General features: G+C 39.3%; 1 protein-coding gene across 3 annotated transcripts in view; it reads right to left on the reverse strand.

Annotated features, from left to right (window-relative positions):
- Nucleotides 1-7499: 7499 nt before the first annotated feature.
- The window catches only part of ptprea (protein tyrosine phosphatase receptor type Ea), a 51364-nt gene continuing 35303 nt past the window's right edge, over nt 7500-23560 (reverse strand). For 2 of the 3 annotated variants that reach the window (XM_029456361.1, XM_029456362.1), the window contains exons 3-21: nt 20218-20295; nt 19519-19615; nt 18994-19067; nt 16796-16932; nt 15884-15974; nt 14647-14723; nt 14225-14261; nt 14011-14108; nt 13215-13334; nt 12758-12921; nt 12380-12515; nt 12074-12223; nt 11641-11734; nt 11311-11387; nt 11067-11201; nt 10729-10854; nt 9698-9849; nt 9400-9535; nt 7500-9278 (exon numbers count right to left, since the gene is read on the reverse strand). In XM_029456361.1, coding sequence (XP_029312221.1) covers nt 9204-9278; nt 9400-9535; nt 9698-9849; nt 10729-10854; nt 11067-11201; nt 11311-11387; nt 11641-11734; nt 12074-12223; nt 12380-12515; nt 12758-12921; nt 13215-13334; nt 14011-14108; nt 14225-14261; nt 14647-14723; nt 15884-15974; nt 16796-16932; nt 18994-19067; nt 19519-19615; nt 20218-20290 — 2049 coding nt within the window. In that variant the 5' untranslated portion in view covers nt 20291-20295 and the 3' untranslated portion in view covers nt 7500-9203. Of the gene's footprint in view, nt 9279-9399; nt 9536-9697; nt 9850-10728; nt 10855-11066; nt 11202-11310; nt 11388-11640; nt 11735-12073; nt 12224-12379; nt 12516-12757; nt 12922-13214; nt 13335-14010; nt 14109-14224; nt 14262-14646; nt 14724-15883; nt 15975-16795; nt 16933-18993; nt 19068-19208; nt 19334-19518; nt 19616-20217; nt 20296-23560 lie in introns of those variants that run through there. The other variant, XM_029456363.1, reaches the window with a different exon arrangement.

The raw sequence follows: 23560 nt of genomic DNA on the forward strand, positions 1-23560 counted from the left end.
CTTAACGCTTTTCAGCACCTCCTTTCACATACACTCGCTTTATTAGGAAAAGCTGAGCTTCTCTCCTCCCTCCTGCTCAGCCCACTCCCCTCCTTCACAAGCGCCTTTAGCTTTGCCTTCTGTTTTACCTCCTTTCTCTTCCTCTCTCTCTCTCTCTACACCTTTGTCATTCTCTTTGCCGCTGTCACTCTTTCAATCAGTCTTCCTGCGTTTTCTCCTTTTCCCACTTTCTGCATCTGTCTCACTGATAACTCTCCTGCTCTCTTCCACTGGTGTCTTTTTAATCATTTTCCTTTTGCCTCTCTGTCTCTTTGTCATTGTCTCTGTCTTGTAAAAGTGGGTCAAACATGAAAGCAGTGTTAGATCTGGATGGGAGCTGGAGCTCAAGCTGGAGGGATATTGGAGTAAAGGCAGCGGGTGAACTCAGTTTCATCTTAAATCTTTGGCAACCTCGTTTTTATAGATGTAATCTTAACTCTTTTGAAACATAATTGGTCTGTTAATGACTCCACTGAAGTCTTTAACCTCAAATACAGAATCTATAATTATGTAAGATTTATTTCAGTTCAGGATGATAAAGAAACCGTGAGTCCAGGGCCATGGCATTGACTCTGCTACCTGTTTATTGTGTGTGTGCTTGTCACACACTCTTAACCAAGGCTGAAAAACAAAGCTCTGTCTGTTTTGGAGTCACAGTCACACGGGGAGTCCAATTCAAATTCCCACACCACGTTACACTTTAACCGCAACAATAAGCCACCACTCTTCAGCACTGATGCTTGTATGAGAAAAATCTGCCACAATCAGCAGAAACCAGCTAACATATGGGTGTGATCAGTATGCATGCTAATGTGTATAGCGCAATCGGTGCAAGTGGTATTTGGGAAATGCTTTGCTTTTATTGTGGGACCGCAGATGGAGGTATTATTATGCTTGGCGCTCTCACAGTGTTTGGGGAGTGATAGAAGAAAAACACACATTAGTATGACAACAATAATCCCCACTTAATGATTGTCAAAATTGCATGCTGAATATTTCCTTCAAGATGGGAATAATGTCCTATCACTCAGCTTGAATCTGGAAACGCTCCATCAGTCTGTCACTAAATATGAAAATCATCATTAGTGATGGTAAATATCTATCTATCCAGTGGTGTGCACCGTGAGAGGGCAGGCAGGGTTACTGCCGCTGCTACTTATTCTCTGAGTGCCGGAGTCTAATTACCCCCCCCCCCCCACACACACGTACCATTCTAGTTGGTCCAAGTGTCCCTCTGCTCGGTCCATGTGCATCTATAGTCCAAGTGTTTCCTAAATGCTATTTTGTTTGGTCCAAATGACTCTCTGAGGAGCCCAAGTTTCCTTTTGATCTGCACAATTGCTCCTGTAGTCCGTAAAAGTGCCTTTAATCACTTCAAGCAGCTGCTCAGTGCCCATCTGGGTTTAAAGGAATAGTTCAACATTTTGGGAAATTCGCTTAATAATTCTTTTGCCAAGCGTTAGATGAGAGATTAAACTCCACCGTCATATCTGTTTAAAACATATTAAGGCTATGGCCAGTTTAGTTATTTTAGCATAAATATTTTGACTGTATCTCTCATATGTTTAATCCTTACCATACTTAAAGTTTTAAAAACATTAAGTTGCATTTTATGGACATTATATGCCGAAATATTTTTTAAACAGCAACTAGTTGTTCATTAATGTTTTGCTGTTGCCCTTTAGGTGCAATGGTGTGCATAGATTTTCTACATCAGCTGTTAATAGAGTTTTAAGAGATGAAATGAAGTTGTGACCACTGTTTACTGTCTAACGATACTTCAACTCTCTGTTCATATATGTAAAAAAAAAAAAGCTACCGCAGTTATGATGCTGTGACCACTTATAGAAGCTCAAGAATTGATCAGTTCAATACATCAATACAAGTCACTTGACATTTACCTGATGACCTCATCAGGATATGTTTTCATGACCTTCAGCAACAATCTCTGAATTTCTTTGTTCGTTTTGTTCCTTTTCAAAAAACCACACCCAGTGTTTCCCCTACCATTGCCTTTGTGCAGCGCCCCGCCAAGGGAACCCCGCTCCGCTCGCTCCCGACACACAAACACGTGCGCACACAGTCAGAGACAGAGCGGAGGAAAGTGTAAAAAAGTAAAAAATCCAACAAATGAATGGAGCGACGTCGACCACAACATTTGGACACACAGGCGAAAATGTCCCCGTCCACAGCCTGAATCAACCACCAGTGATGCTAATATTATCTCTGCTACTCAGACCAGCCAGAGTGCTGGCAGCTCTTCTGCTAGTCCTGAACACAACTCTCCTGATGAAACTGCACCCCCTGAAAAGCAGCACAGGTCTGGTCACAGGGCGACAGGCTTTGACGAAACTTGGTTGTTGGAGAAGAAATACTCATCCTGGCTGGACAAAACTGATCTGGGTAAATAAATACATTGATAAATACCTAAATACACCAATTAATAAATCAATAAAATACAGTGCATAGACAATGAATGGTCAAATTAAAATTGTTCTAATGTTCTAACTGTTATTATTTATTGTAATATAATTGTATTTATTATTATTTATTAGGTTAATTGTAAAAAGCAAAAATGCTTCTAATCACTGTTATTATTTATTGTAATTATTGTTATAAAAAAAAATATGTGAACACTTATAAATATGACTCCTAACCTGTTCAGGTCCAAATGCACTGTATTTGCCAAAGCAGTAAACCTAGGGGAAACACTAACACCCTTTCATCCTACACAAACAAAAAGATAATACAACTAATATTTGATCAGGGTCTAGCATATAAACTCCTAGTAGGCTTTGATGATTTATAAATTGGCTGCCATGCTTAAGATGAATTGAGCTGACAATGAACAATTGCTGGTGTTTTCTGAGATATTTACTTCATGGGACTCGCCCTCCTTGTTCTTAAAAGTGCAAATACCAAAGGTTTACTGAGGTTTTGTAGTAGTACTAGCAACATGTCATGTCTTTTGACACATTTGGTTTGAGTAGGTGACACATCTTTCTGTTTATGGCACATTCCTTTATCAATGCCATGAGAAGTAACAAAACAGTAAAGGAAGAGTGTTATCTGAAATAACATCATCTTGCTGAAGCTGTCGCGAGCAGAATGTGTTAGAAGTGTCACTGTTTCTTTGAGGCCTTTCACAACTCATTGTTTCCTCATTTCACAAATCGCTTACTGACGCAATATCTTTCAGTTCCTCTGAAGACAGAAACTGAAAGACAGACAGAAGAGGAACAGGGAACTAAGAGGGTCACCAGGCAAAGTTCAAGACGTTTGCTGGGACACATATCCATAATCAGCAAACACTGAAACATGACAATCAATAAATTAAAGTTGTAATTCTACGGCTTCTCCCTGTGTGGCACCCAGAGGGCAGTTTGCTAATGAAATGCAACCATAACCATAATATTTCATGTTTAATGTCTTTTGTTCATCTCTGCTGACCTCTTAAAAAGGAACCCTGTACATTATTCAGTTTTATATATTATCACTACGGATGTCAACAAGCTGCACAGTCACGGAATGTTCTACTTCTTGTTTTTTATTTTTATTTACTGATGTTTTGTAGATGTTTTAAGCTGAATAGACTGCATATATTATATCAGTCAACTTTGGTCAAATGATAATGACATCAAGCAATTTGTATTTAATTAAAAATAATTGGATTTTCATAAACTGAAAGATGATGGATCCCCACAGTTTATTTGAGAGCTGTTAGTGGAGAATGTGGTTTCTTGTCACCACCATTTCCAAATGTTACACAAACCTGACCACAATTTAAAAAGCACGTCAAAAGGTCATTTTCTGTGACCATTTAGGAGGTTCAATGTGGTTGAGGAAGTATGGATTCACTTTTGCTTTTTTTATGCCACTTCTCAAGTCAGTCACAAATGCTGTACTGCTGTATGCCGTCTGTATCATGATGCTGTTCAGTTGTTTAACACAGATGCACAAGACACTCTCTAGGACTGCCAGTAAGCCCTCTCATCATGTATTTCCCCTGGAGGTAGCCCTGTGGCCCTGTGTCACTCAGTATGGTTTAGTTTATTTTGGTTTTCCTAACAATAAAAAGCCAGATTTATGTCTCGGCTTGTTTGCCAAAGATGTCGCAAAAAAAGTTTGGGGCTCCATTTCCATTGTGGTCCGCGATATATAAACAGCAAGAATAATACATGAATACAATTGGCATGGCAGAACCTAACAAACACAATTCTTGTGATTATGATAACAATACATAGTAGCAACCCAAATAATCGAACAAAACAACATTAAACAATGTAGTTTCATACTAAAACAAACTGGATTTGCACTTCAACAGTCAACTCTCCTGAGTATCTAAATCGGCTCTTGCCACTCATTGTGTGGAATCTAACCAGACTAAAACCGGCGACACTGTATGTTGTAATGCAGCTCGGGATGTCATGAGAACCGATACTTAGGTACCAAGTCGATGCCAAAATTCTGAAAACGTGACTATACTGGTTGATCTACAGTATCACAGGTACTGTCAGGGCTCCAGGCCAAGGGAGTCCCGTTGTCCCGGGGACAATAGAAAAAGGGTTTGAAATGCAGTAAACTTAGTATCAACGTGTCCAGGGAACCCATCCTATTCTTTTCCTTGATCTTGCTACATTGTGTACAAGAGGATAACTAGTCAAAGTTAGCTGCTAGCAGTTGGTGGAGTGACGTTCCATTAAGTTACAGTTTGATGTGTTCAAGCTCTAGTCAGTAAAACTGACTATTTGATGAAGGCAAATTGTAACATTACCATGATGTGTTCAAAAGTAGTCTTGTAAAATGTGTTTTTTGGCTAGAAACTTAAATCAAATAAATACAGTTGTTTGAAGGAGATTTTAGAGAAAGAATTATGACCTTTTTAAAATGTTTTGTTTTTTACCGTGGTATCAAATTGCTATTGAGAATTGTGGAAGTTCACTGGTAATTAGTATTAACAGCTAAATTCCAGTTATTTTGACTTTCCTAAATGCTTCGTCTCTCATGAGAGAAATAATCTGTGATGTAGTTTAGAGCCCTGTTGTTAATGACTTTTTATGATTTTTGATTCTGTCTTCTCAGCTTTTGATAATTACGTTATGAATGAACTTATGCCTTATTGTTTGTTTTTATTGGCCTCGATTAAAGCAATTTGTCAACAACAATGTTAACAAGGCAATACAATATTGAAGTGAACTCTGTAATCAGTAATTAAATATCTTTACTTTTTGCAGATACAGTGAGTCTTAGGTTAGCCTTGCTATCAGTACGGCTCTATGGATGGTTCATGATGATTCATATTTAAAGGGATAGTTCACCCCAAAATCAAAAATACATATTTTGCCTTTCACCTGTAGTGCTTATAATTGATCTAGTTTGTTTTGGTGTGAGTTGCCAAGTGTTGGAGATGTTGGCCTTCTCTTCAATATAACGTAACTTGATGGTCCTTTTTGTGGTGCTCAAAGCGCGGCAAAAAAACATTTGAAAAACTCAACAACAAATGTCTCTTTCCAGAAATCATGACCCAATTACCCAAGATGATACACAACACTTGTTGTGAGCAGTTTCATACAGGATCTATTCTCTTTCCACCCTAGAAGTGTGCATCAACTCAAAATATGTATTTTTATTTTTGGGGTCAACTGTCCCTTTAAGAAATCTGAATGAAATGAAAAATCTTTGGCACGTTAAAGCAATGTTTTGCTCTTAACAGCATTCTTCAAATATATTTTTCAGTGCTTTACATTACACGTGTGTTTTTGAATCTTTGTTATGTTTAGGACATGGTGAAAGGAATGTGAGCTTGTTTGGGGAAAAAGTGACAGAACAAGTGAAAAGACTTTGCTTGCGCATACACACAGTGTAATCAGAAATGAGTCACACATGAAAGCATTTCGGCACAGGGGTTACAGTGTGGCCACCCTGCCAATAAATGGCTCATGTTCCATATTATATTAGATAGAAAATGGGAAGCCTTGTGAATGACAAAATATAATTAGTTAGGGGTCAATCAAAATAAGAAAGTCGGTTAGGGTTAATACATAATTCATATGACCTCTTCACTCATGTTGACCTTTTTTGGGTTACAGCCCATCCCGTTGGTGACGGGTCCCAGAGGAAATGGAAATTGTCAACAAAGAGGCTTTCTGTCACTTGTTTTTTTTTGCAAGATGAGAAACATGATTGTTGGGCATAAATAGCTCACATATACTCCTCCCTGTTATTGACTGGTGATAATCACAAGGATAAAAGAGCTTTATGTAACTTTATGCCATGTCATGTTTAGTGGAAAGCAGTTTCTCGTACAGAAGAGATCGCGTGGATTTACGTGGATGTGAAACTTGTGATTACAGTGAGGAGATCTAGTGAGGTCATGTGACAGTTTCTGAACTTGTTTCCTGAGAATTGTATATGAGCAATCACAACTTAATTACTTTACATGGGTCTCTATAATCTGACTCACATTTTTATCATGGTGACATGTAGGAGTAAGCGCAGCTTCAGCATTTATCTTCACGCTGGCCTCGTACTTTGATGATCAGCATATATGGTCACTCAGTAAATACTGAAATGACTTATGACTGACTAGTATGACAGAAACCTGCAATTTATTATCAGTTAAATGTTCCCTTGTAATTAACAGATTCTTCTTATTTACATATAGATTGAAGTGCACTGCCCCCTGTTGGCCTAAAGTGTTACTTGCACAGGTCAATAAGTCTTTTTGATTTTAGGTGATACTTTATTGGGTGAGTGCTACTGACAGTCTTCAAGCGTAAAATGATACTAAAGTATCTTCAGTGGTGACTTCTTCTTAGTGTTTTCATAGAATAGAATATACATATGTTGGAGACACTGAACTTCTTTGTGTTTGTGTATGTTTTGAATTAGTTTGAGGTTTTTCAGTTTTTTGTTTTTAACCATTGCCAGTTGTTCATCCACATTATTGTATTTTCTCTGTGCCCGCTGGTATTTAATCCCACATTTCATTAATCAACATACTATGCTATGCCTTTTAAATGGCATACTATAATTTTTAATGACCTATTTTTATGTTCTTTTTTATTTCATACCATATCATGACATTTTTATGATTTGTTTTATGACATACTTATATTTATTTCATGGCATACTACTGTATATATACTACATGTGTATGACATCTTTTATGACTGACCTTTTTTTTTTGCATATTAAACTATGACTTTTTATGACATTAGTATATCATGATTTTTTATAATGCATACCATACTATGACTTTGTCTTTACATACTGTATTATATTATGAATCTTTTAATTAATTATTTTATATAAACTTTCTAGTGAATCATTTTGTATGATATTTGTATGGCATACTGTACTGACTATTATATCATGACATTTTTGTTCATTGTATAGTATGACTTTCTTTTCAAAATCTAGCGAAGACATCTGCAGAAAAACTTTCAATGACCCCCAAAGCATTTTCAGATTTGTTTAATATTGCAACTTGCATTTGAAAGACATTGAGAATCCAAAAATGGATAGACCACCCACAGAGAGCAAAGGCAAAGAGCTGTAGTCCAAACAGACACTCCTCAATTAATCCTTAAAAAGAAGTCATAGGCAGAAAAGATGCCAAAGGAAAATAGATTTGGGTTGTTTTGTTAAGTCTCGTCTTGTACTGCACCTCACATCTCCCACAGACATAGCACACACAATGACCAATCACTTGACAGTCCCTTGCTGCTCAGCCACTTACACAATGTTAGCACTTTGTCATGTAGTATTTACATACAGCATTGACAAAATTACACATTTCATTGAGGATTAAAGCAGAGCTGGATCAAATTATTCCAAATGTTTGGTTTAATGTCTGAGTACCAGATGGATGGAGGTTACTGCCGCAGACAAAATGCACAGAAAAGTCGTTTCACATTCAGATAATTCCTATAAATGAAGTTACCAATAGATACTTTTCTATGAAATATTATGCTTCCTCATCTTGACCGATGTGAAAAAAACTAACTCATGTATAAAGTAACTGAACATTGATAGAACGGGATGTTTATTTGATTTTATTGTTGCTCTGGCATTAAGCAGGCACTGAAGCACCACATGTGTGTATTGTGGTATTTGCCATTACAGGTCTCATCTAATGTTACACTTTAAATACTTTACTATGACCCAGGTTGTTATGAAATCGTTCTAACTCTACTGCATTAAGCGCTTACCTTTTCTTAAGATCAGATTTCATTGCTTCACCTAATGGTTGTTCTACTTTTCCATGTCTTAAGAAAAGTACATATGGCACTGATTTGTGAAAAATCTATAATACAAATAATGCAATAAACATACTCTTGAAAATTGCAGGTTCTTGGCAAAAGGCGTAGTTATATGTGCTTATTAATGTGCAGTCATTTTAACAAAATACCTTTTGCTGTCTACAGAGAAAAGGCAGACTGTTACATCCATGTTAAATGCAGTTGCATACCACGTTTTTTGAGGTACAAAACCAGTTAAATTGTATGTCATGTCTTTGTGATAAGTCTAAACTGTGAAACTTCTGCCTGAATCCATAATGGCATTCAACCCCTGTATCACCTCGGCCTCTGTTGCATAACTTTATGTTCTCTGCATTATGGCTGAAGTGATTAATTATTTTTCTGACAATATTTCCATTGGAAAGAGTATCACATTCGTGATGTGCATGTAGTTTCTCAGATCTAATCTCAGATAGAAGTCATCAATAAAAGAAATGATGTAATGTATGTTCACATAAATCTTAACATTCTCCAAACTCAAGAATGGAATGTCATTGTCAATACATAAATACATTTACATAACTACAACTTTCAAAAATATTAAGCGGTCAATCGAAAATAACACTTAGATAAACATTTAAAGTACAGTATTATACAACAGAACTGAAATAAGAGACCAAGTTCGAAACAACACTTCATGACAAAATAATTATCATACATGTGAAATATACATTAATAATCTAACTTTTTTCATTTACAATTTTCATCCACTGACAGACAGTATATTACAGCGAGGATGGAGTTAATGGTAGGACAAGTGCATAGCAAAATAGATCATTTGACCAAGTTAAAGAAACCCATAAAACTGACAAACCAGCTTTTAGAAAACAACATTAAAAACCAGGTTTAAGGCAAATCTCGTCATTTAAAATTGGCATAGTCTGAGAAAATGTCGACAAAGTCTTGTACCACCCTGTAGCAGAAGTCATATTGTTCCTGTGGAATAAAGAGAACATAAAGAGTGGATTAGGTTTCACGCAAGATAAAGCAAGAAGCAGGAGGGTGAGGCATTACATTTTTGTAGACTTTAAGATTATTCATTATACTTGACACTTACCACAGTTTGGACCATATGAGGCCTCTGCATGCGTAAACTCTTCACAGTTTGGAACACGTCCAGCAGGCCTTCTGCCTTGACTCGCTCCAGGATATTGCTCAGTGCAATGAACGTACCTGTTCGCCCTGCACCAGCACTGCAGCACACAAACACAAAAACTCTTATTATTAACTAATTCATGCACGAACAGAAGCTTGCAAATACAAAGATTTTAAGTTGTCATTGCAAAAAAAGCTGCAGTAAACAACACAAATAAAATGAATAAAAAAGGCTCAAAAGTGTGTGTGTGTGAAGCTACCTGCAGTGTACGACAATCGGATTGTTCCCAGACTGCTGCTGCTGTCTCTGCACTGAGGCGATGATGTCGATCATGCCTTTTCCCTCGGCCGGGATGCCGATCTCTGGCCAGCCGTGGAAGTGGAAGTGCCTGATCACCCTTGTCTGCTTCTCCTTTGAGAGGAAACGGACAGGCAGACGAGAGATCATAATACCTTTTTAAATATGATTTATCAGCCGTATATGAAAGCATAATGGCAGGTGCAATGTCGGTGGAGGTTAAGTGTGCAGTAGATTAGTGCCGGGCTGATGGGTGCTACACCAAGAGGAAGGAATGTACTACTGAGCCTCTGAGAAGTGAAGTGGGTCGAATTTAATGAAATCTGAGATGGGAAGCTCCTCATTGATAATCCTAAACACATCCTGCCCACCACATTTCTTCTGGCAGTCAAGAGTTTAATTTACTCACTTGGCCTTTTGCTCTGTTATAAGACACTTTGTTAGATCCTGAGTAGCTTTACAAAGTAACATACACAAATGCTGTACATCAATAAAACATCAGTTTACTTTATATACCTGCTTGAGGCTTAAAGAGGTAAAATGATCAAATCACAAAAATGCAAAGTTTACAGAAAACTCCAAAAAGATTCAGTTGAGTTTTTTCTTCTTCCCTCATTAATCTTCTCACCCTCAGATTTACACTGTGAGCCTTTGGAAGGGGCCCTGGAAACACTGGACTATATTACCCAACTGTATATAAAGTAGTTAAAACCAGCTCCACCTCTACCAGTCATTGCAAATAATTAATTATGAGAAAAATTTGTGACACTATTATGATTTGAAGCAGATCCAATCTTACTCGCTCAATATAAGTGTTTAGTTGCAATTATGCAATGAAAAAAAAAAAAAAAAAGCCTCTTGGAAAAGAACAAAATGCTCAAAGGAATGACATCAATAGAGCCAATAAATGCCTTCTTATCCTGACAGGCATTGTGGTGTTAACGATCTCATTTACATTTGTGTGACAGTGTGAAGTTAACTTCATTTGCTTACCGGGACAAAGGTGAGTACCAAGTCTCGTAGACTGAAAGTGTCACACAAAGTGTCTCCTTTCAACTCTACTGTGTAATCTCCATAGGTGACCGAGTCCTCTGCGGGCCAGTAATGGCAACATTTGTCCTGCAACAGACGCAAACAAATATTAGTGTTTGTTTTCACACAGCTTAATACATGGAATGTAAATATACTTCAAAAACACACACTGACATAAAAGTACAGTTTTGTGAACGGAGCAGGAAATGGGAACACGGTTTATGTTGCACTGCTGCTGTAGTCTTTAAATGTAGCCATTAATCATGATTTGCTTGCAGTCATCAGCTATCACAGCTTACCTGCTCCCTCTCCTGGAGCTCTGTGAGCATGACAATGGAGTGACATTTCCATTCCCACACCATTCTCCAGAAATCCTCTACTGTGTGTGTCAGAGGGCCCTGGGTGGCAATGAAGTAGTCCTTCTGTCTGTAGCCCTGAGTAACAGCAAAACACACACTTCTTAAACTCCTACTAATGTGTGTTAAAAGCAATACTATCACATATGCACATGCAAGAAGGAAAGCATTAGGTATACAGGCTTACGTCTATAAATGAGGCATTGACGTAATCGGTGAACTCTTGACCTCTTCTCATGGAGAGAATAACCCTGTTGAAGTCATCTGAAACGGAAACAGGAAACTCATCAAAACTATTCAGAATAAAGCTTATCAACATGTTCGCAGAGTACCAAGAACACAAAGTGTACTCTCTAGTGTTCTCTCTGAATGCAGCGGAGCTCGAGACTGGAAAAACATATTCAGATTATAAACATAGTGACAGACAATATAATCTGGAGGTCAAAATCTGCCACAAGTCACAACATGGAACAGGCATCCAATATATTTCTTTCTATGGGATTCGTTATTTTCTTACATGGAATAATTTGCAGAACTCTGTTCTTCTTCATGTTGGCAGGAAGATTCCCCGTTCTCATGTTCTCCTTCATTATTCGCATGTTGGTCAGTTTCTGGGTAGAAATCAAGCAAAAGAAAGTGTAACAAACCTGCAGATGTTCTATCCTGTCGCTCACAAAGTCTTTACTATTGTTTTATTAAGGCCTGAGTGAGATTTAAGAAGTACATCTGTGGGTTCTGGCATCTTTCGCAGTTCTTGCACTGTTATGTAATCATTTTGTACAAATATATCTAAATGTGTTAATATACTGTATATAGTATTATGTCTGATTTTAACAGTCGTATTGTACAGTTTGTTTTTCTATTATCATTGGTAAATTAAGAGAGGCAGTTTAAAAAAAACTACTCTTTGTGATCATTTATGAGCCAAAACTGAATATAATCGGTCTTACCTTAAACTCTTCCTCTAGGCCGACCCGGTCACCGTTTGCAAATGTGTTGTGCAGCTTGTGCAGATGTCCTTCCAGAGACGACACGTCCAGCTCCGTGTCTCCATAGAGGTAGTATTCAAGCAGGGCCTGGTAGATGAACGAGTACTGCATCTGGAGTGAGAATAAACACAAAAACATGAACACACACTATGTAAAGGCACATTAGACATTTCACAGATGATTGAGAAGGGACAATTAACTGTCAAGTATAACTGTAATGTCACATGCATGATGAACAGCAGGAAACTTGTCCAGTCTCCAACTCACATCTGTCTGAACAAGCTGGGAGCGCTGCTCTCGTATCTTAGCGACAAACCCAAACACATCAACTTTCTGCTCCGCGTGCATGGTGTCGATCATGGCATCTATTACGATGAAGGTTCCGGTCCTCCCAACTCCAGCGCTGCAGAGACACAAAACAAACCACAATCCTCAGCTGACACTTGCATGTTAGAAGTCAACAGCAGTGAAACAAAGGGACGTCTGTGCTGGTATGTATCGCTATAGTCACTCACAATGTTTCCCAGCGCATATTTATCTCCATAGATACAAATTGGATAATTAAAACCATTTGAAAGTAGAAACACGTAGATCCAAGTACACAATAAATTGATAAAAAATGATGCATTAGATTCATTCTGGTACCTGCAGTGGACAACAATAGGCCCAGCAAAGGGTGGATTGACCACCTTGACCTTTTTGAGGAACTTGAGCATGCCGATGGGGGAGAAAGGAACTCCGAAGTCGGGCCAGCTGGTGAAGTGGAGCTGGGTGACAAGCCTGGGAGTCTTTGCAGTGTCACTGGCTTGCTATATAGAGAAACAACCGCAGGCAGAAAAACAGTGTTAACAACACCTACTGTACATAGCAAGTTTGAAGATAAAACAGACCCGGCCTGGCCCCAGGTCAATCTTTTCAGAAGTTATTCAGAAATGCAAAGCTACTAAGAGTTTAGCAATGATATATTCGACTTACTATGAAAAGGAACTGAACTACACACGATACAACATGTAGTAATGTTTTCGCAAACACCGCCCATGTTCCTGTTAATTTCCACTTTCTATGAGGTACAGTCGTTTCATAAGCACTGCTTGAAACTTACATATTGTATACAGAACTTGCGTATGGTGTAGTCCACGAGGACAGTGAAGTCTTCTACTGCCACCCTCACATTCCCATAGGTCCAGCAGCCCTGATCTGGCCAGTACTGGTAACACTTGTCCTGGGGAGAGATGACAGTTGTGATTTAATATTATACACCGACTGTATAAAGGAGTTGTTCTTCTGTGACGTATTCAAGGACTTTCGTTTCAAGAAAGAAAATGTCTCAAATGCATCCCAATGATGAGCTTTACTAAAGGCTCTCATGCTTCAATTTCACAGCCAGTCAGTTCAGATTAGTATTAAGTGAGAGGTGAGAAACCACTCAATATAAAGCTATGCTGGGTGATTATGATACTGCCGTAGAGGACTTTATTACACATTATGTAGCCATCAAGTGTCCACATGCTGATCTTTGCCAATTCTCCTCTTATTGATCTCTTAAGCCTCTCTCCTTCAGTGAGCGAGTTCTGGTTCACATAGTTCACAATAAAGACTTAACAATTATAGCAGAAAAACAGAAGTCAGAGGAGAGATTACAGGTGTGAATTGGATTATTTAAAAGTAGCTCTTTGGTATCACCTTTGACCGTAACGAATTAAATCAATTTAAAGCACATTTACTCTCAAATCTTTTTGTGATGCTCCATTAATCCCAACAGAGAAATCAGATTTTTCACGTGTCCCCTTCACAGGAAAGTCAGAGCAGAGGCTTGGCTGGAGAAGAGATCGTAGGAAAGGCCTCATGTTCATGTAGCTGAGAAACATTTAAGAAAGAAACGAGGCCAAATCACTCACTTCTTTCCTTTCTTTCAAATTTGTCAGCATGACAACAGTCGCTACTTTCTGCTCCCATATCATCCTCCAGAAATCTGCTACGGTGTCTTCCTTTGGACCTGAGAGACAAAAACGTTCAAGGATTGTAACAATACAGGATTTATCAAGACATGAAATTAATAATAAAGACGTCAACATAATTATGCATGTCGCTTCCAAGTGCACTATATCTTACCTTGTGCTGCAATGAATTTGTTCTTTTCCGTGTAACCCTGTTGGAAACAAATATTAAGTTAAGAACTTTAAGCTCCAGAACAGCTACTAATGGACCTTGTGGTGAGATTGTAACTTCAACTGCTGTTTCCAAGGTCAAGAATTAAAGACTTTTAATCTCAATTTTTAAACCAATGTGGAAGAGAAATCCTTAAATGCTCAAAAAAAGGGAAAATTGCAATTCTGCTGCAAATAGGCAAACTTCACCCGCTGATTGTGTGATAAGATTGAAAGCTTTAGAATAAATACTAATGGACCTTTCACCAACCAAACAGCATTAACCTGATTTATGAAATTCATAATAATTGTTATTTTGGTACAGTTATTGTTACCATTTTACAAATGAATGTACCATGTTGAGCAGAACAAAATAGTATTACTCACATCAATATAAGAAGCATTCACATAATCTGAACAGGGATTTCCATCCAGCTGAGTCAACATCACTCTGGAATGATCATCTGTTGGTGGAAATACATCGGAAAGTTTAGAGGGTGCAGCGACAAAACAATCCAGAGTGTGTAACATTACTCTGATTAAACACTACAACAGTGCACATAGCATATAGAGCAGTAAATAAAGAGTTTGACTTTATGTGAAATACACTTATTTGCTTTCTTACTGAGAGATAAACAAAAAGTTAGACTCTCATGCCACAACGGCAAATATGAAGCTACATCCACCTTAAACACTGGGAATAATTGGGAGCGGAATAACAGAAGTTGCTGCTTGTTGACTGGAAACTGCTTCAAGCAAACAAATAGTCCAGCACATACCCTTTCCATAAAACAGTCAATTATTGTACGTACATTAAACCATTAAGATATAATGTGTTAATTAGTGAGCTTTAGAGGTGTTGGAAGGCAGATTTTGTTAGCTTTAGACATAGCCAAGCTAGCCATTTCCAGTTGCTATGCTACGCTAAGCTAACCGGCCTCTGGCACCAGCCACATATTCACCATACAGATATGAGTATTGTCAATCCTTTCATACAAGTCTTTTAAAAAGGGCAGTTCACCCCAAAATCAAAAATACATCTTTATCAATTTAGATTGTTTTGGTATGAGTTGCCAAATGTTGGAAATATCGGTCGTGAATAGATACACGCTACCTTCTCGCGGTGATACGGCTGACGTGTGTAGTTCAGTAGAAAGAAAATAGTTCCTATAGAAAACTGCTCACAACAAAGTAAGTATAAGTAACCGCGTCATGATTTCTGGATAGAGACATTGCTGTTGAGTTTTTCTAATTCAATTTATGGACGATTTGAGCACCACAAGCTGAGTGCCATCTAGTTCCACTATATTCAACAGAAGGCGGACATCTCTATGGCCGATATCTCCAACACTCTACAACACACACCAAAACAATGTAGTCCCTTTAGGGATCAGAATGCATAGGTTAAGGAATAAAAATGATGCAATGCATTATTAATGAGACAGAGATGAGTGATAGGAACTGTAATAAGGAAACTCTCAGGACTGAGGTGCTACATTGTGAATGAATAAAAGCTGTTGGGGAGGAACTACTGTAGGAGTCAAAAATATGAGACAGGAAACTGTGAGCTCTGGGTGTGACTCAAAAGAAAATGTAGTTGCTACAGAACATAAAGTAAACTCACAAGGAAGGATGTTGGGGTATCTGTTCTTCTCCTTGTTGTCGTCCTTGTTCGCCTCCTCATATGTCCCGTGGGTATTACCCCCTGGCAAGGACTACAAAACAAAATTACAGTTAGGTTTTACACAACCTCCCATACTGACTTTTAACTTGTCATGACAAGTGACGAGTGCATTGTGTTCGGCTGTATGTATGGCTTTGTTCAGCCTCGATGTAGACACTTCCTCTGCTACCTACAGTCAACAGTCTTCCTTTAAAAGCAGATAACTTCAACTTCCTCTATATGTGCTGACACACTATCTGAATCAAATCATACTTTTATGAGTTACATGAGTCATACACTTTATTTTGACTCAGATCCCCAATGATAGCCATAAATACCAAAAAGGGTATTTTTCATGCATGTACGGAGGATATGTGTATGTGACACATACAGCTCCAGTAGTTTCCTGAATAAAAAATACACATATAGGTCTGAATCTTCTGCTTTCTGATGAACGCTTATCGCAGTTGTGGTAAAACCCCTAAACATTTTGTTGGTGGTTTTGTTGACGCAGTTGAAGGCACAAAACACTCATTTTCTAAGCATACACGTGGCTTTGACACAAAGTTACATAACAACAATGATAATTTGGTTATTTTATCATTTGCAGTAACTGTTGAAAAGCACTGCATGGTTAGATAAAACTTTAAAAAGTTCAATACAGATCGCGTTGTATTTAAAATGAGTCCAAAATCAACACATTTAAAGATAACTCATTCAAAAGCAATCCTTTAAAACGTTGAATATGTATGCACCACAATACTTTAACCCCAGACTCCTGATGTGAAAACTTCCAACACTCTGACTACAGAGGACTCTGCCTTATGACCACCTGTTACTCAAACTTTCAGGCGGAGAAGAGGATATGCTTACATTGTACTCCTCCCTGAAGAGCTTCCCATCGTCAGCTGAGCGGAGCCTGTTCTCCTCCTCGAGGTGGTCCACTGGGATGGGGAAGTAGGTCTTCGAGGCTGAAGGGGATCTGGGCAGAAGGACCACCGTCTGTTGCTCTGTTGGGAGAAAGGTCAGTGGGTTTATCATCCCTGCTGGACTCAGATTTTAATACTATGATGGTGAATAATTTGTGTTTAAGAGAATAACACATTCACGATTGGAAATTATTTAATTATTTCTATATAAATGACTGGCTCAGAGAAATTCATTCTAAAACAGGATTTGGGTTTAATTAGACCAACGGTTCCCAACCACATGTACCCACAAAACAGTTGAGCATGACACCACCTGTTGTTATATAACACTATTAAATTATATAAACGTGGATATTGTTACGATAATGTTTTCATACAACAGAATTTAGGTTGTTTGGTCAAGTTTTCGTTTTTACTACTACCACTTGGAGTGGCAGGAGGATGTTTCAACCATTAATATAATACTTTTAACTAGTAGGACTGACCCTTTTTTGCAAAGACCTGTACCTTTTCTTAACTCTGCAGAATAAGATTTGTAGGCCGGGATATCTTTGCTGCACCATAATACTTAAATCAGAATAATATTTCGACACATATTTTGCACCTTATGCGATCAAGTTCAAATAATTGTTCAGCCCTACCCACCAGTAGTTTTTTACTCATCTCAATACCAACACTTGATTCAATATATGAATATATATTTTAAACCAAATCATAATTTCTACTTTCAACTGCCGAAGTACCCCTGTGGTTGGGAATCACTGAATTAGACAATTAGATTATCAAACTACTCTGCAAGGATTTAACAAATCCTCATCAAAAACTGCTAATCAAAAGACCAAAAGGATTGCCACACTGATTTCACATTTTATGACAAGTTGGTGTGAGTTTGCCAACACCTTGATATTTAACAAAGGAGTGTGAGTATTCAATGATCACCAAACATCAACACTTTTTTTTAGAGAATCAAAGAACCCCAGGGAGAAGCCACTTACAGGAACCGGTATGTTTCTGAATAGAAAACTCTCTAAAGCACCCGACTAAGCATTCTGTTAGCGCTCACACTTTGGGAAATGGAGGTTGAAAAAGTACAGCGAGAGTGTTAGTAGCATGAGGTCCCTGATACCGCCACCCTGTATACCTGACCTGGTGGCACAGTGGTGTATAACGACTCAGTACTGTATCCAAACTCTAAAACACAACACATCAAATCAGCGCACATATACAGTCATAAAGGCAAAACAATACTGTCATTTTGACATCATGTGTATAAGACATTAGCAGTTACTGTGCCCACATGTATAACAAAAATATGTTTTAAACATGTACATTTCAATAAAACAGTGTAAGCAGGTGTATGTTTAATTCTTTCCTAATACATAAGAACCACTTCATAAGAAATCCTTTTTAAATTTAAAATGAGATGTATATATTATTATATACATTCATATATTACTGAATATATACTGTAATGCTTACCAAGCACAGTAAACGGTTAAGGTGAAAATTATATATAACATCACTCTCATACGACCATGTGTCATGTTTGCAATCACAGTAATTAACAGCTCAGCTAATACCTAGATATTTACTCAGTGTTTGTTACAGCTCCTTCTGGGTGTGTGGTGTGTTTTCCAGCCACATATCCTAGTTACAATCCTATCTGCAAGAATACAACCTGCTCTGAACTTCCCATTGTAACATCAGATAAGAAAATACTTCCTAAAGAACTCTGGCAAGTCCTCAAGACGTCTCGTTTCCTGTAAAGCCTAATAGCTGTTTGCATATTACACACACATAAGCTCATAATTTAAGTGATGCACAAGCTGACAACTTGTCTGATCTTTGCACCAGTAATACTTATTCTTATGCAGTGTGAAGAAGCTATAAAAAGGGGTTGAACATTAACCACAGGAAGTACACAACTACATTGCAGTGGTGGGACAGCCTGCACCTACAGTTAAAAAGATGAAGCTGCTGCTTCCTTCTGTCTGTGGTAACCTCTTTCTCTTTCTATGCCTCATGTATGTGTACATCGCCTTAACGTTCTCACTATGCTTCTTTTTACTGCCAGCCTGTCAATCTCACAATCTACAATCTGCCTTGCTGTTTCACACAATGTCCAATTCACAACAACGTTACCTTGTTCCTCCAGGATGCCATTTGGTATCTTCTTGTCGACTGTTGTGACGACCGCTTTTCTCTGGTTTTTTAACCTGGCAGAAAAAAATACAATAAAATGAGACGAACATCATATTCAATGATGCCATGGTAAAAATAAGCTTCTTTCCTAATCAGAGCTACAACAATTAAAAATGATCTAGGAAGCCATGAACAAAAAAGTCTATCCATCCTACCATCTGAAACTTGAAAAGCTACTCTTTCTCATTAGCTGATGTCTTGGGAAGACTATAGTCCGAATGGGATACAGAAATTGTTCTTCGTTCTCTTCCGTTGCCTGTCCAGGTCCACTGTCACAGCCTGCTCTCTTCTCACTAAGCATGAGAGGGAGTCAGCTAGCAGCACTTCCTGACTGGGCTCCGCCTCAATGACTAAAGGAGGAAGTGTTTGTCACCCTGAGCTCTGCCCCCGAGCCTGGCTCACAGCCAGCCAGGCCAGGGGAGTGAGATGAGATGGGTGAGCCCTTGCAGGGGTGGGAGAGTTTACCTGAGGAAGTACCAGGCTAGCAGTGCAACGATGAGCAGCAGCAGGGACAGGACCAGCACGGTGGGGAGGACGTGTTGGCTCGGGGATGCAACGTCTTCTGAGGAAGAAGGAGAGGCAGAGCCGGGGGTCAGGGAGCACAGTCAACAAAGAAGCAGGAAGAGGGAGCAAGGCCAAAGATATATACTGTACGTGTGTATGCTTATGTGTGAAAATGCATGGCTGCATTTGTGTGTTCTGTGCCATGTTTATATTGCATAGTAACTGATGGTACAAAATCAATACTTGGCACCTCCCAATGTTCTCTTCTGGTCGCAGGCCTGATTTAATAACTGGCTTCTGTAGTATTGTGTCTACTGAGATAAGTATCAGCTCATTTCATTCCGTCGGTATGTCTGTCTGACAGAAAATGAGAGGCTCTTAGAATGGAGAATCGGCCACACAGCCAGCTATTAACTGTGTTTGTAAAGTCACACAATAAGCCATAAATTACGGTCCAGGGCTGCTGAAGTTCATTGTGATCCAGTAATAACAAGGCTGTAGAAAAGGCTATTATCAAGCAGATGCATGCGCTTAGGAAAACGCATAAAAATATCTTAGGGGAAAGTGATGACCGCAGTGGATAGCAACGTGATTGTGTTGCTATCTCCAATTGTTCAGTGTTCAGTCTCACATGTTGAGCTCCCTTGTTATTGTTCTTACCTTGTGTATAGTTGCCATTGCCGGTGGAATTGGATGTCGCTGTGGTTGCCACCAAAAACAGAAGTGGCACCATTGTGACTGCAGAAAAACAAAATGAAGACGGATATTAGATTTAGTGCCAGACATGTCTGCAAAGTCAAGACTCATGCAAAACAATGCCGCGGGATAATATCACCATTTAGGAAACACAAACGCTATTGACAGACCTGAGGCATATTTCTTTATTCATGACTATCGCCTCCAGGAATGTGCTCATGTTCTCAGGTTCATGGAGACACAATGAAATAACACACTCATATCCTGGTCATATATTAGTCCTGTCATAAAGCGCACAGTGTAGTGCCTCACATGTCCACATGGAGGCACAATACAACAATATTTGAAAAAGTAAGGCTGGCCGTGATAACATGATCACCAACCCATTGAGAAAAAAATTCCAAAAGATAACATCCAGGGAAAGGAAACATCCATTTTACATTAACATTTCTCTCAAAAGAAAAAAAGGCTGCACGTGTCTACAAACACCATTATTGCAAACATCCCAACCCAATGCTCCTCCTTACTCCTCTAATAAGGCATATGCTTTAATCATGGCATTATCAGATAGAGCTAAGAGAACTTGAGTAAACGCCACTCTGATAAGCTGATAACAACCTTTTTTCCTCCAGCTGTTTCCGTGGCAAAGCCACACTGAAAAGTGGGATTTCCAGGATATAGCATGTGTAGGGTCTTGGTGCGCTATACCTTCGAAATCACACGCACACACACAGTTGCACTTGCACGCACACGCACACACACACACACACCAACAGAAGGCCCGGATGTCAGCTGATGTTGAACAACGAATGAGTGGTTAAGTCGAGCGAAACTGGATGAATCAGATTGTGGGGAGCGAAATCTAGAGTCAGGCTGCAAGAGGCTTAACACCTACACCCTCATGCTCCACTCTTTGCCAGCCCCCCTCCCCCCCAACACAAACACTTGTTCACACACACATGCACGCCCACAGCACTATGAGCTCTGTCCAGAGTGACAGCCAGGAGTCTCAGCTGAATGACTCTGATCATTCCTTCATTTTCTCCCCGTAGAAGAATGCGGAGGGGGGGTAAAGAGCATCTCCAATCGATTGTAGTGTTTGAGCATTCAGAATGGGTTTCACATCACATTGATTTAAGCACCTCCTCTCTTTATATCTGCTAACGTTGGAAACCAATAAGCCTCGAGTTGTTTGCAGTTTTAAAAAGGTGTTTTTTTTTTCTCTACACAAAAGTTGGGCACCAGCACAGAGATGCTATCACCCCATAATGAAGCAGAGCAGAGTGTGCTTTGTCTCCCCAAGGCTGCAGGTGTGTGTGTGTGTGTGTGTGTGTGTGTGTGTGTGTGTGTGTGTGTGGGTGTGTGTGTGTGTGTGTGTGTTGCTTTGCAGCTGCAGTGAAAAAGAAAGCTCAGGCCAAGCACATAGTCAATGAAGACACTGTGTGTTGAAGCCTCCTCGCTGTGCCGCAGTGTCCTGTAATGTGTCCAGACAGGACACCGGAGGAATGTGGAGGCAGCAGAGCAGAGACACTGACTGCAGCAGGGAGAGAGGGAGCAGAAGGTCCAGGTCAATAATATTTCCTGGAGCGATTAATAAACCCTGACATGTCCCCCCGTTCCATGGAGGAAGACTGATGAGAGAATTCTAATGAGAGAAGAGAGGAGAGGAGGAGCATGCTACCCCCTTCTCCAACCCTCCTCCCTATTTATCCCCCCTCTTTAAGGCTCTCGGCAAATGTCACACGCTTGGATGAGGGGGAGGTTATTGAGCTGAGTTAGTACAGTGTGGGAATCCTTAGGGTAGGGCTCTGTGTATAAGACTTGGATGTGATGTGGAAATTCACTCATGGAGCCGTTTGGGACTTTCCGCTACACAAGCTGCAATGAAATGTATTGCTGTGTCTGTTTGTTTATTTGCATGTATGATGGCTCAACAGGGACAGCCAGCAGAGTGCTCATAGCTAGCCCTGAGGCTGTGTCATGTGGTAAAGTGCTGCTGCGTCCCCTAGTTGCTGGCTTCCTCTTTCCCCTCCATCGCTTCTGGAGATGTCACCGTAGCACGCCTCCGCCTCCAGCACCATCGTGGCTTAAAATGCTCCCAGGGGACCTCGGGCTGTTCACCCCTTGCTCTAAAGCTTTTCCCATCTTGTCATTGCAGTGGTCTCCAGCCTGACCTCTTCAGCATCTCTGAGGAGAATCGCCAATTTCCTTTCCTCCATCTTTGTGGGGAAATGTCCCTCACAAAACTATAAATAACACTGCTTCCTATTCCTCTGGGTAATCAATTCTTCTCCTTTACTCCTCACTCAGCAGAAACCAGCCAACACCACAAGTCTTAAATTAGACTATTAGTATAAGTCATCACTTAGCTCCGGTCAGACTCTGGGTAACAGCTAGGCATTGTGTGTGCTCTCATCTGTGTATTGTCCTCCATTTAGAACTCCGCAGCTAGCCACCAACCATCAGCCATAATGAAAATAGGTCATGGGAGATGTCAGCTTGGGGGAAGTTCCAAAGCGTATTTTCCGATAAGACACATTTGCAAGTAGCCTAGGGAAATGGTATTGTCCCAGCCAGCTAGACAGCCAGTTACACTAGAGGTATGCGTGTCCCAAATTACCCAGCTCAGAGTTCGCTCTATCTCCTGGTTGGTCTGTGTCGTCCTGTTCTGCAGAATGGGAGGCCTCAGCTGTTTTGATTGGAACTGCAACACCAAGTGAATACAATAAAAAGGTAGAAAATGATTTAACTTATTCTTAACTTCATTCCTCCTATCCTGTCCATACATGCTGTGAGAAACACCAAATATGAGGCTTCATCAATCTGAGTTAGCCAAATCAAATGGGTATCTTTTTATTTATATGGAATTCCCTCGCTGAGCTGCAGTAGAGAGATGTAACATATTGACTTTCTGTGGATTGCATTGTGATTATTATTTTTACAAAATTCAGTTGTCCAAATTAAAGATTGCCAGAAAACTGTAGTTAAAAACTAACAATATGATAACAGAAATGTAGTTAAAGATTTGTTAAAGCATTTCAACAGTTGAACACGCAGTTCATAGTCTTAAACTCTATACAACAGAAATCAAACGACAGGTTTCTTTCTGCTTCAGCTACCTACATGATCGGTTCATCAAATGTCAGCACACAAAAGAGAGGAATATATATTTTATGGTTGATGATGGTGCATCTTATCTGTGAATTAGCCTGTCAGTATACCGTTAGTTCTTTATTGTTCTATACAGCCAATTTGCTTTATTTAATTGTTTTAATTTTAATTTTAGTTTTTTATTTAACTGTGTATT

This window comes from Cottoperca gobio, chromosome 19 (genome assembly GCF_900634415.1).
Source record: "Cottoperca gobio chromosome 19, fCotGob3.1, whole genome shotgun sequence".
Classification (NCBI taxonomy): domain Eukaryota; kingdom Metazoa; phylum Chordata; class Actinopteri; order Perciformes; family Bovichtidae; genus Cottoperca; species Cottoperca gobio.